Source organism: Diadema antillarum, unplaced genomic scaffold (assembly GCF_040938485.1).
Source record: "Diadema antillarum isolate AM-2024a unplaced genomic scaffold, OU_Dant_1.0 seq00000769_RagTag, whole genome shotgun sequence".
Lineage (NCBI taxonomy): Eukaryota > Metazoa > Echinodermata > Echinoidea > Diadematoida > Diadematidae > Diadema > Diadema antillarum.
The window spans coordinates 215,595-230,000 of NW_027271659.1; the positions used below are offsets into that span (position 1 = coordinate 215,595).

General features: G+C 38.0%; 1 protein-coding gene across 1 annotated transcript in view; it reads right to left on the minus strand.

Annotated features, from left to right (window-relative positions):
* Positions 1-6,759: 6,759 nt before the first annotated feature.
* LOC139738839 (uncharacterized) overlaps positions 6,760-14,406 on the minus strand; it is a 76,685-nt gene continuing 69,038 nt past the window's right edge. Inside the window, exons 2-3 of the mRNA XM_071649475.1 lie at positions 8,745-9,114; positions 6,760-7,954 (exon numbers count right to left, since the gene is read on the minus strand). Coding sequence (XP_071505576.1) covers positions 6,813-7,954; positions 8,745-9,114 — 1,512 coding nt within the window. The 3' untranslated portion in view covers positions 6,760-6,812. The remainder of the gene's footprint in view (positions 7,955-8,744; positions 9,115-14,406) is intronic.

Sequence of the window (14,406 nt, forward strand, 5' to 3'; positions counted from 1 at the left end):
TGCTCAGTCATCGACACAATCAACAGTTCACATGATCCGCCAAAATGGAACAACTATCTTATCTAATGTTTATGCACAGATGAAAGTCTGAGACATGAATCAGTAACGAAAATAATGTTCGAGAGGTGGAGTAGTGATATGACTTCTTATTCTTTCTCTTTTGTTTTCACTGATTATATATACATGATAATGTCCCTATATGATTATATATATATATATATATATATATATATATATATATATATATATACAGGATATATATATATACATTATATATATATATATATATATATATATATATATATATATATATATAGCGACAGTGTTGGTGTAGTATGGAATGTGAATACCATTACCTACCACTCACACATGATATTAAAATATGCACACACATAATACACGGTGCACGTCACGAGACAGACACCCACGAGTCACACAGCCCACGAGTCATAGAGCTCACGAGTCATACAGCCCATGACTTATACAGCTCACGAGTCATACAGCCCATAAGTTATGCAGCTCACGAGTCATACAGCCTAAGAGTTCGACACTGAGCTAACAAGGCCCACAAGACCGACACATTAAGCCCCGTGTTGTATCTGTCGAACTCGTGAGCTGTTTATACCTAGTGTCAAACTCATGGGCTGTATGACTCATGGACCTCTTCTCAATGTCGAACTCGTGGGCTGTATGACTCGTGAGCTGCATAACTTATGGGCTGTATGTGGGACGACCCCATATACGCTCTATATCCTACTTTCTGTCAGGTTACTGATCATGACGTTGAGTTTCTCGAGTCTTGTTGAGTCATGGTTTTGAATAATTTTAAGGTCTTCACATTGCATTGCATTATTATTATATGTGACCGTGTATCACAAAACCAACGAAAAGTCGCACCCCTACGGAGTCGAAAGCCCTGATTTTACGTGACGACTCAAAATAAGTGATAAATATGATAAGTGACACAAAATATATATTTAATCTTGGAATTTTCTTGTTTTCTGAAAGATCAGAAATTCTCCTACATTATTTTATAGTTTGGGGTCATTAAAAATGAATGGAGAACTGTTTTTTTTTCGGTTTTTCTAGACCACTTTTTTGTGTAGAAGAGTGTGATTAGGCATTCTCTAGAGACCCGTTCTCATTTCTTACAAACCCTGTACAAACTATTCACTTATCTAATAACTTTTGAAAGGATTACGCTATTGCTTTGAAAGTATACGTCTTTGATAGAATGTGTTAGTGAAGCATGCTTCATTTCAGGTCAATTTGATGATCCCTTTATTGTCTTTACTATGCAGTTTCACATCCCGTTCGATGCACAGAGCACGACTTGGTCATATTGGTATTAAAGATTAAGCGCGTAAATAGACCTTATACTTCAGAGTCTCTTTCCCAGAACACACTTTTTCAGAGTGTGAACTTTCTTTCCAATATTTAGATAGGTTAGGAGAGTCCATTTGAATTTAAGTCATGCAACATTTTAAAGTTTACGTCTGCTCTTTCAGTCTCTGCCCTTTAACGAAAATCCATGTCTTGCTTCCTTTTGTCGGTTTTGTGATATAGGGTTACATCCTATTTTTCAATATGAATACAGGTACAACAAGTCACAACTAAATTGATGAATGATGGTACACAAGTTTCTTTGTAATAGATTGTAATTTCGTTTCGTAATGAATCATTCTTTAATTGCATGATTAGTGTATTGTACTATATTTATGATATAGTTTTTTGGGGTATTATTTTTCAAAGTATGATTACATTTGGAAGATTTTTTTTGTTGTAATTTCATATTTACTTTGTTAAAAATGCAGAAATGAAGAAAATAAAATTGAATGAAATAGCAAATTGAATAAAAATAACATTGTCTGCCCGTCCACATTCACAATAATTGTATATATAATTGATATCCATTTCTTTTCTCGTTCTTGGAACGTTGCCCTTACTTTTTTTTTCCACGTTTCTCTCGGTTTACCTGCCTCTTCAATCTCCCCCCCCCCCTCTCTCTCCCTCTTTGTCTGTCCCTGGGGCTTGTTCTATACGAGCTGCCTTATCAATTTTTATTAGCTTTTCAGTAGGTTCCTCACGCTGGAACGATTTGTGAGAGACATCTAATTTTACTGATATCACCTTGTTTTTGTTGTGTGTTTTTTTTAAATCCAGGCATTATCTTGTCATATAAACGTTATGTATACATTTAGATTGTACCCGTTAGGTTGTGTATAGTAATTGCGCTTGCTCAATTCAACAAATTGGCAACCTCTATCCTAGTCCTGTAATAATTATGTATTACTTGTTGCAAAAATTGTTGTGCGCTATTTGGGAAATGGATGTAAATGTTAATCGAACAAATTATACGAGCACGCCCTCTTGTGGCTTGGTCTCCGAATGGAATGACTGGACACCGGTTGATCTTATAGGACTCACACCTGTAAATAAAATGAAATGTCCCAGACCCCTTCACAAGTTCGTACCAAAGATACCAAAATGAATGAAGAAAAAAGATTAATTAAAAATCAATAATGCACTTTGGCAAAAAACTGAATAGCTGGAGATATTGAGTATGAATAACCCCTATTCCTTTACAAACTGCAATTATATTTTGGTTGGAAGATGAAAGCTTTTCTCATGGAACTTGAACGGACTATATTTCATTGAGTGCATGTACAGAAAATAGGTGATCTTTTGAGTAAAAAGAACTCGTAGTCTCGCTTTGCTGACCCTTGGACAGAGTTTGAGCTGAAGAACCCGCCTTGGGAATTTGATGGATAAAAGGGTATATCTCACTTATCCAGGTTAGTGAAGGTGAAACACCTCATTTTTCCCACCTATTTTAGAGAATTTTTTTGAAATTTGAATGTTAACACACGTCTCTATGAGGAATTATTTACCCGTATGAGCCCTATAATATGTAGTATTAATATTCGTGACTGTTATACCATGATTATAGGCCCAATGACCAGTGAATGAGAGAGTATTGGATCGAAACAAATGCGCTCACAAAGAGGGAATAATATGAACATAAGACCAGTTTGAGTAGCAAATAAGAAACACATTGATTCATCAGAGCATTTCCAACTAAGAGAAGTCCGATATCATGGTTTCAAAGCTGGAAAGGTTACATAACTCCATTCGGTCATGAACGAGAAATCTTTGATCATTTTGTAAATTAAAAAGTCATTGGCATTTTATGACTTTACCTCTTTATCTTTTTTTTTTTGGGGGGGGGATGGAGTTATTTGATATTCATGTTTCTATCTTTAAAAAAAGATACTATACTGGATGTAGATCTTGAAATACGATATAATGATTTTATTGGTCATGTTTTCAAAGGTAATTAATAAACATTTTTGGCAGATGCAATTATAACGACCAATAAATAAATTAAAGATATTTTAAACGAACTTTACTGTATCAGACTAGTCTGAAAAGATCTTTGGAAGACTAACGACGTCTGCACTGATTCAGCAATATAAAACTTTAGTTATATTCAAAAAAGTTGATATGGCATAAACAGTAAAATTGTCTGCCATGAAAACACTCTCAAATATGGAGATAAAGACGAGAGTAATCGATTTTGGACTATTTTTCGTTCTTATGTATTCTTTTTTTGTGTGTTTCTTCTCTTCTAAAAACATATCATCTATCCGTTTAGCTGGATGATGATCATTGATTGTCATACATATGCATACATTTATATTTGAATGTTTTGTCTAATTGGATATTTTGCTTTCCATTCGAGAGAGAGTCATATTATTTTTCCTTTAACAATAAAAAGTAACATGTATAACAACAACCACCATTTGCCCCAGTTTAAAGCCTGACAATAATTTGAATACGACAGGTTTGTTTATTTGTTAGTTGATTACTACTGCGTTTCTTGACATTCTTGTCCGTCTTGAACTTATGGAAGAATCACGACGATGTAATAGTAAAATATACACAGATATATCAAGAATAGATATATCATATAATATATATAATACATATATATATATATATGCATATATATATATATACATATGTATGTATAATATGTTTATACTATAATATATATATATATATATATATATAAATATATGATATCTCTCTCTCTATATCTCTCTCTCTCTGTATGTGTGTAAGATGCGTTATATGCGCAAGGTTCACAAAAAAAGACCATCACTCCTGTTCAAATTTAAGAAGTAGTATTTTCGATAGATTTATTGATTCAAAGTCACTTATGTTACATGACGAACAAGTTACTGTAAGTCTGTGCATTTTCAGTGTTAATAGATACAGTATTATGCCTATATTTGGTTTTTTCTTTCAACCAAGATAGTCATGGAAGCGAGTATTACCGCCAAATATCTTGGGGCACGCATAAAGTGCTCTCCACAAACAGTCACTTTTCTTTACCTTCAAGCGTCAGAATCCCTATATGTTTAAACAATAAGAATAAAATGTGAATACAGCAGTGTTTTAGTACCGAAAGAGCTGATGGACATTAAAGACTCCCGTCTACCGACGGTAGCAGACACACACTCTCACTAGCCCCCTAAAACTCTGCGAATCTGGAGGAGAAGTCGCACAAAAGGAAACATTTTTTTCTCTCTCTCTCTCGCTGCTCTCTTGGAATATTCTTCCTAAAATCTACGGTAGTATTCACACAGAAGGATCTAAGAACAGTCAGGCGCACAAAACTGCCATGCCAGCGGCTTTCGTAAATATTGCATCAGTACACTTGATCAAGACGAGCTGATCTAACGAAAAGTGCATTATCTCTCATTCAAAAAGCAATAATTCGAAAAGTAAACATAATTATAAGCACACACACAGAGTAAAGGTTTAATCTTGGATGCGAACATGTAACAAAATTCTTCCAATGAGTACTATCCCCTTTCTTTCCTGTAAAAGTGAACATACCGCGCAGATAAATCATAATAACGTACATTAAAAAATAATGTCATTCTTCAAATATCCTTTGAAAAATAAAGGATAACGATTAGTGCATGATAATTTTGCTTTGTGAATCCACTGACATTGGAGTGATAAAATATATTTCAAAATATTTAAAAAACGTATCTATTGTATCTATTCATCGTACTTTTTATTCTTGATAGTGGGAAGGGAGGGGGTGGGAATGGAGAGACGGAAGGAATAGTTTCCATGGATACATAATTACGCTTTTGATTTGTGCATATCTTTACGCACTGGCCTTCATTATTTGTCATTGGGATGAAGGGGAAAAAGGACGAACATCGAATAAAAAGAAGAAGAAGAAGAAGAAGAAAAAAGCCACAACAAAGGACTGGGCAATTTCACAATATATCGTAGTTGTATAATGTCACCACATTTTCAGCCGCACAGGAGGACTGCCAGTGTGCTTTCAGCCACCTGTTCAAAATGCTTGAAGAGACTAATTCTGGTTGGCGTTATTCCCTTCTTGCGTGCAAGCCGAACATTAGAATTCCCCCATATGCAGCTATGACCACATGATCGACTCTCGGCACTGTTCAACGCCCTCTATTGGCATTATACGCCATCGCCCTGTACTCTTGAAGTCTGACAGCTCTACGTGCGGTTGGACATAAAGTAATGATGCTGATTGTACAAGACAGCTCTAAGTAGATGGCCGGTCTTCCGAAAAGATTGAGAAGCTTTGAGCTATCCATAGATTGGGATATCCTACAGTCATTTTTCTTGCTACTTCTCATCATATCCAAGATTCAATTCGAATACCCGTATGGCCAGAGAATGTTTCCGTAGGTATAGATATTATACTTCACGCACTTTAACATTTCCAGACGTAAAGTATTTTGCAATGAGATTTAGGAGAAACATGTAGATTGAATAAAAAAAGAGAGCATGGTGGTTTCTTTAGAAGAACCAATTGAAAGCAATCTAAACACGGTAGTAGCCAATAGATAAATAAACAGACAAAATTACAAATCAGATCCTCAACCTTGTGCCACCTCACATAGCGCCAAAAGAATTTTGATTTGAAAGTTGCAGTGTGTCAGACAATGCATGGAGTGTTAGATACATGCCAGTTGTTGAGAAGTAAATAGTTTTTATTTTTTGGCTCACTATCGCGAAGTCAGAATTAAATTTGACACTCGATTGTAAATAAGTGTGACACGTGTTGAATCTTATGACGAACTTTATAAAGAAATCAAACTTTATAACGACAGGCAGCCTGCATTGACGCACGATGGTCCTTTTCGTGAACGAAGTGTGCTATGCCGGAGACATATCAATATTCATCCACCTCGTAATTGTACTCTTCTTCTAAAACATAGTATTTTCTCTGCTCGGACACATCTTCCTGATGGGGAAAAAGGAGAAAATGAAATTGCTGCGACTGGTGGAGACGTCATCCCCCTTCCCACCACGAACAAAGTAATGCGTTTCAAGCATCAATCACAAGTAGTATACCTTTCTCCTCATCCCCCCCCCCTCAAAAAAAAAAATGAGTATACTCATTGTATCTTTTTCGTATTATGAGACTTTAATAAAGAGTCACATACGAGCCAAAGTACTGAACGTAAATTATCAAGCATGGAAGTCTGCGAGTAAAGAGTACATCTAGGAAAAAAAAATCATGACATCATGGTAATTATGGCTCACACATCTTTTTTTTTTAATGATGATGTAGTTTCATCCAAAATGACGCCGATTCTTTAGTTGTTTTAGTAGAATGTAAGAAATACTTTCCACATGTTTAGCTTATTCAAAGATTTACCCTTTTTTAGAGATAAATATGCTATGCATTCAGAAAATCAGCTGGAATCCGAGAACAAAATAATCAACGTCCAGAAGAAGGGGTGAGTTTAGTCCTTAAGGAATCCCGTCTCAAGAGGTTCTGCGGAATCCGAATTGAGATCTTTCTTGTCCTTTAGAAAGCCTGCAGCTAGCGGCTCCATGGCACCACCGAAGCCTCGCTTTCCAGCCATGAAACCTGAGGCAAGAGGTTCCATGGCACCTTCGTGTAAGTCCCTCTTACCTCCTACAAAACCTGCATTTAGCGGTTCCATACTTCCATGGAAACCTTTCTTGACAAATCCAGAGCTTAGTGGTTCCATGGCGCCGCCAAAACCTTTCTTGACAAAACCAGAGCTCAGCGGTTCCATTGCTCCACCGAAGCCTTTCTTGACGAAACCTGCGTGTAGAGGTTCCATTGCACCACCGAATCCTTTCTTTACAAACCCTGAGCTCAATGGTTCCATTGCGCCGCCGAAGCCTTTCTTGACGAACCCAGAGCTAAGTGGTTCCATTGCACCACCAAAGCCCTTCTTGATGAAACCAGCGTTTAGTGGTTCCATTGCACCACCGAAGCCCTTCTTGATGAAACCAGAGTTTAGTGGTTCCATTGCACCACCAAAGCCCTTCTTGATGAAACCAGAGCTAAGAGGTTCCATTGCACCACCAAAGCCCTTCTTGACGAACCCAGAGCTAAGAGGTTCCATTGCGCCACCGAAGCCTTTCTTGATGAACCCAGAACTTAGTGGTTCCATTGCACCACCAAAGCCCTTCTTGATGAAACCAGAGCTAAGTGGTTCCATTGCACCACCAAAGCCCTTTTTGACGAACCCAGAGCTAAGAGGCTCCATTGCACCGCCGAAGCCTTTCTTGATGAACCCAGAACTTAGAGGTTCCATTGCACCACCGAAGCTCTTTTTGACGAAGCCAGAGCTCAATGGTTCCATCGCTCCTCCGAAACCCTTCTTGACGAAACCAGAGCTTAGAGGTTCCATAGCACCCCCGAAGCCTTTCTTGACAAATCCTGAGCTCAGTGGCTCCATTGCTCCGCCGAAACCTTTCTTGAAGAAGCCGGCATCGAGTGGTTCCATGGCACCACTAAAATCTTTCTTGGAGTAGAATCCCGCATCGAGAGGTTCCATGGCTCCAAAAGACCTTTTCTCTTCGGTCCTCTTTTTTGAGTAGAAACCAGCATTGAGAGGCTCGAGCGCACCTGTTATGAAAGCAAACAAGACAAAGTATAATATTTAAATTCATGAAATTCTGCCATCGAGAGGTTTTTATGCAACTGATGGACAAATTACTCTCCGTCGACATAATTAAGCACTGATCAGTGTTTTAGTAGTAGTCATGATAAAAAAATCCTCTCCACTATCTCTGTGGTCGCCTGTCCGGAGATCAGGTTCGAATCCTGCTCGAGTACGTACGCTCGTGACTTGTTTAACATGGCTACTACGAAAGCATTGATCAATTCAGTGCTTATTTACGTCGATGTAGGGCAATTTGTCATTCAGTTGCATAAAGGCAAAGTATATTGTTCATCGGATAACTAATACATTCCATTTGCTCAACCGTGGTTAATCTCTTCTTTATATTTTCTATGTTTTCGTTATTTACAATGATGTATGTATGCTGACGAACAATGCTGTATGTGTCTGTTTGTATGTAATATGTATGTGTGTGTGTTCGTGTGTGTGAGTCGATAGGGAGACTGCAAAGCTATAAATCTTCTGCAAGTTTACCTAGTAGTTCTCTTTTTTAACAAATACACGATGAAAAAGTTACGATAACATCATGCCAGTCATCATTTATCATTTACAGGGCAGCTGAAAATCGCAATCCCTTGTCTGACGAGTTTCTACATCCTTTCCTCTCTAAAATGTAGAATTACATCACATGAGAATACTTTTACTTCAAAGTGTTGTCACAATAATGCCATCCACGTATCAACAAATCATGCAACATCAAAGTTTGTTTACATGTGTTCTTTTCCCCCCTCATACCTTCGTTAAATCTCTTTTTCATGAATCCGGCGCCAAGTGGTTCCATGGCCCCTCCCATGAATCCTTTCTTCTGCCAGGAATATCGGTTTGGAAGGAAGCCTGTGGCGAGAGGTTCTAAGGCCCCTGTGAAGAGCGTCACGGAAGGGTAAAACGTGTACGCCGACCTGCCTTTCCCGTTCTTCTCCTGGTCGGCGGCGACATCCTCTCGTAGCAGGGAGAGCAGCTGTGACAGCTCCCTGTCAGATGGCTGAGCATCTTCTGTCGAATCATTGTCGGAGTTGTCGGTCTCATTCTCGTCATCATCGACAGGTTCCTTGGTGAGGACTTTTTCGAGGGCGTTGATCAGGTTGTCCTCCTCTTGCTCGAGATCCTGCGATGTAAATGAGAAAAAGGGAAATGTTCTATGAAAGCAAAGAGATGACGACCATACATACTTTACAAAATATTTTAACGGTTTTCCAATTGACACGTTGGTGTTTCATGTTATCACTTTGATTTAAGGTTTTACTCGTCTTCAGAGCTTCAGCTGTGTCAGTCAATTTTGTTTTCCCCTTTCTAGGAGGGAACACTGCAAAAAGTCCGGTGTTAAATACGAAACACCGAGCTTTTTCGGTGCTCATTTATGGTGTTAGATTAACATCTCCGGGTGTCATTTCAAAATATAAAAATGTTTTTTGAAGAGTTTCTTAGAAACTGCACTTCTTGTTGATTTTGAACTTCAACAAGACGATCAAAAATTTTCCGATAAATTACTTGATTTTTGAAAAAATGTGTAAACACATTTACACCATAGCAACACCACTTGGTGTGGTCTCCTATTGAAGCTGGACGGGTGTTATACCATTGACATTAACACCAGCAATATCAAATCAACACCATGCTGTGTCATTGAATTAACACCACCACAGTGTCAAAAATATCACCAGATACAGTGTCAAATAAACACCACGAAGTGCCAGGTGAACACGTTTCAACACCATCACAATACATTATCTACTCCTGTGGGTGTGGTCCTCTAATAACACTTGATCGGTGTTAGATTTAACACCCATAGTGTTAAATCTAACACCGATGTTTTTACAGTGAACCATTGTAATGAATGAATCAATCAGGTAATGGAACAATCAGCACAAGGAGACAGAAGCATGTAGATGGAATGGTTTTTGATCCAATGCAGAACTCTGGTTTGAAGTTTACTTTCCCTTCGTGGCAAGTCGGTGGAGTTTGTCACAGGTCAACAAAATGCGAGATAGGAGAAGGAGGCGGGCGTGTAATTTGGGATGTCCCACGGAAAAAAAAAAATCCCGGAGGTAACAGATCGCTCCAGTTTATCACTGGAGAAAAACGCGATAATGAGACGAAATGGGAAAGGAAATTAGAATCACACCTTCCTGGGAAGCAGAGAGCGGGAGGTAGAAAACCACCAGGCTGAGGGTAAAGAATGACAAACTGATTTGTTTAATGGAAACACGGAATGAAGAAGAGATAAAGCAGCGTGAGAGATAAATAATTGATTGCACAGCAAGATGACCAGGTTTGTCCCCTGTTTTTTTTTTCTTCTTGATAACATGACACAGTAATGCCACTAAAAAAATTAGGGGACGGGGAGGGGGAAAACAAGAAAGTCGAAAGAAAACCAATGGCACGTACGCTGTGCAATGGCGTCGCTGGTGAGCCATGATAATGTCTGTTATTCATAGAATTTGGATTATGACGTATATCCGTTTAATTGAAGAAGGAGATATACATCTGTCTGTCTCTTCTCTGCATAATAATAGTTATACACATCTATCCATCTCTTTCTCTCTCTCTTCTCTGTCTGTACTGTATATCTACAACGTATCTACGACAAGCCGCCTATTTACTGAATGGTTTCCAACATTGCTCATACTCATTCATTCATTCATTCATTCATTCATTCATTCACTCATTCGTTCATTCATTCACTCATTCGTTCATTCATTCATTCATTCATTCATTCATTAGTTCATTCATTCATTCATCCATTCACTGACTCATTCATTTATTCACTCATTCATTCATTCATTCAATCAATCATTCATTCATTCATTCATTCATTCATTCATTCATTCATTCATTTATTTATTCATTCATTCATTCATTCATTTATTCATTCATTCATTTTCATTCATAATTCCAAACAATATACATGTATATTACACCCGACAAAATAACAGTGCATTCCATGTAACATGATATCATACACAAATACATTTTGTTTTATAGTAGACTGAAAATGGAAATGGAGGAGCTGCTGAAAGGCAAACTTGAAACGTATATAATGCAGTCCCCTGAACTACAGAATATTACAACGATACACAATTCACAACTAAACATAAAGCGATCATTTATAGTCAATGGAATACGTCACTAGTGCCATTGGAATATCTCGATATCGCGTTTGTTTCAGTGATCTTTCTCTCTTTCTCTGCCCCCCTTCCCTTTATCTTAGTTGTTACACTCTTTAATGAAGACGCTTCTTGTGAATATTAGGTCCAAATAAATGAGTTGCTATGGCGTTCAGATTGTTTTATCAACACTTTTTTGTTTCTTTTTTACTTTGCTGTTGCTGCGCATTAAACTCACAGTCAACACACATCAACGCACAAGCACAACTGAAGTATCGATACCGTTTGCAGAGAAACCTTGAAGTGCTTCCAAGTCAACATAATTTGACGCGTTTACTTATTCAATTTCAAGAGTCACTTCCGTCTTCCAAACGGTTCCAAACGCTATGACTGAAACCACTCCCCGAGATGATTTACTGATTTGTTTTTATTTTCATAAAGAATTTTCAATTTTCTTCCTACCCATGAGCACAACAATTATTTCGCCAAGCAGGAGATTGCGTAGCTGCGCATGAAATAATGAAATTGAATTAGTGACTGTTCACAGGATGGTGTTTTGTGCCGCGATACAATATGGGGAAGAATGCCAACTCTGCCATTATTATGATACAATAAAACACAAACAAACATTCATATAACTATGCAGGTACAGGAATCAATCTAAACGTCGCTAATCATTTGGGTATTTCAGTGACTTTACCACGATGTAGAAGTATGACATTTTTTTTTTTGTGCATGTGTCATCCAAGTGGTGGAAAATTGCACACATAGTGAGAAGATAGGAACAGACAGGACTGCGGTGATTTATACGCTAAATCTAGGCCAAATGAGTAGTTTGAAATAGTTCGGTATCCCCGCGGTATATTTCATCCCTCAGGGACTCTTTCCGTTTCGTTGCGTGCAGTGTCTCCAAGCATTGCTCGAAGTAATCCGTTGGTTGCTGACTGCGTGGAAGATTTCGGTTTCAGGTTCAGATTGAGATTCAGTGGTGTGTGTCGTGGGTGTCGCCAGCATCAGTGGTCTCCAATTCGTGCGGTTAGTATATAAATAAGTAAAGTCTTATGATCTTTCCGTACAGATTCATAGGGAAATTTCACACTTTGCAGTTTTGTTCTCTGCGAAAGAAACATTGTCTTCAGAGCATCATAACGTTAACGGCAGCAATGGTACGCCTATTCATCGCCATCGGTGACACTCGACTGTGCACTACACTCTTTGAAAAAAAAAAAACACGGTTCATCTTTGCACCTATACCAATGTTACACTGGGAGCACGTCCCTGGTGTAACTTTTTTAGACCAGCATTATAAGAGCGCTTTTAAAGGTGCAAAGTTAAACATATCATTTTCTTAGAGCGTAGAGATTGATTAAAATTATGATAGAAAAGATTTAAAAAAGGGTAACTGGAAATAATAATTATGAGAGAGATGAAGACAGATATAAGGATAGATAGATAGATAGACAGATAGATAAATAGATAGATAGATAGATAAATAGATAGATAGAATGATAGATAGATATAATGATAGATTGATAGATAGATAGATAGATAGATGGATAGATAGATAGATAGATAGATTGATAGATAGATAGATAGATAGAATGATAGATTGATAGATAGATAGATAGATAGATAGATGGATAGATAGATGGATAGATAGATAGATAGATAGATAGATAGGCAGACAGAGAGAGAGAAGGGGGCGAAAGAAAATATAAAGGTGCTTGTTTTACGCCACCATGACTGTTCCTAGAGGATTGCTCTTCACGAACAAATAGTTTTGAGAAGTTTTTCACGTGTTTTTCGGTTGCTGTCGATTTGAGGAACAGTACCAGACCTTTCTTCGCTCTCTTCTTGAGTGAGAAGCTTACAGCGAGAATGATAGTTGACCGCCGCGTCCCTCCGCCGGCATCGCCCGGGGCGGATGTTGGCGTCGGTGATGGCGATCATAATGTTGCTCTCTCCAAAGAGCACGAAAGCGGTAAATCCTCCACGACGGACACACTGAGAAACGAGGTAAAGTGGCGGAACCGAATCTCGGAGAGGAAGCGAAAGACGGTTTGATTTCACCGAAACACTGAAATAGTGTCTGTCACCTTCCCTACCGATCTCCCCGTCGTTTTCGACATAAACTGAAAGAGATTTCTCCACTCCTCTTCTTGGTCAAATCCCACCTTAGTCTGTTTGCCAAACGTTATGCACTTTTCTTCAAGCAAAGTCGAAGTTGAAACCACGTCAAAATCGATCAGCTCTTGACTTCAACTCGGTAAAAATATTTACACCAATTGGATATTACAACGTGGAGACAGGAATATGACAAGCACAATCTTACATAGTAGACAAAGAGAACGATGGTTTATGAGTGAAGTACATTTGGCATCTCGTTTGGATCCAGCAATGTCGCACACCAAATCAATTGTACGTGTGATCACAGACAAATTGAGAATGATCATCGGAAATATTTTGATATCCTGGAATCCAGAAAATAGAGGAGGAGGAGGGGGAGGAGTAACATCATCCAGGATTATATTACTCCTCCTCTTCCTCTATTTTCTGTGGTATGACCGATACAAGAGTTTGAAACTTTCTCGCTATTTCGTCAATATTGATGGATCTTCTCTCTATTATTATATTGATCAAAAGTCAACTAAGGCCATGTTTTAGATTTGCTCTTAAATCACATAGGTCCCCCCCCAAAAAAAGGCGTTTCCCTTGTATGACTATATTAACATTCCTCTTACCACAACTGCCTATATTGTTGCTATAATTACATATTTTGCATTTTCATTTCTCAAATAGTGCACATAATACTTCAGCCAAGAAAAGATATCTTTCTCTAAAACTTTATGATCTATCGGTAATCTTCTCAGCTTTTTTATGGCTGAAATAGTTTGCGCTTACCCACAAAAAACAAAACAAAAAAAAAACGTGTTTATGTATTCTAAAATCATACACAAATATGCAGTATGTATCAAGAATACAATGAAGACCCTCTCCTCTCTCTCTCTCTTTACCCTTTCTCTCTCCAAGAAAAGACAAAGAAGAAGCCTGTGTTTTCCATTCTCATAGTAGTTTTGTAAGAACACAATTTTCGTGCTGCTTGCAAGGATATAGAGAAAAAATCTCAGTAATGAAGCTCTTTGCAAAATTCGTAACATTTGCAGCTTCTCAAAGTGCATTCTCGCAAAGGAGAGTCGTACAGTGTGACAACAAGAGAACAGACAGGTGATATTCTCATCCTTTCTGCCAACTTAGAGAACAATCCTATAAGGTCTGGTGACCTGCAACTGTGG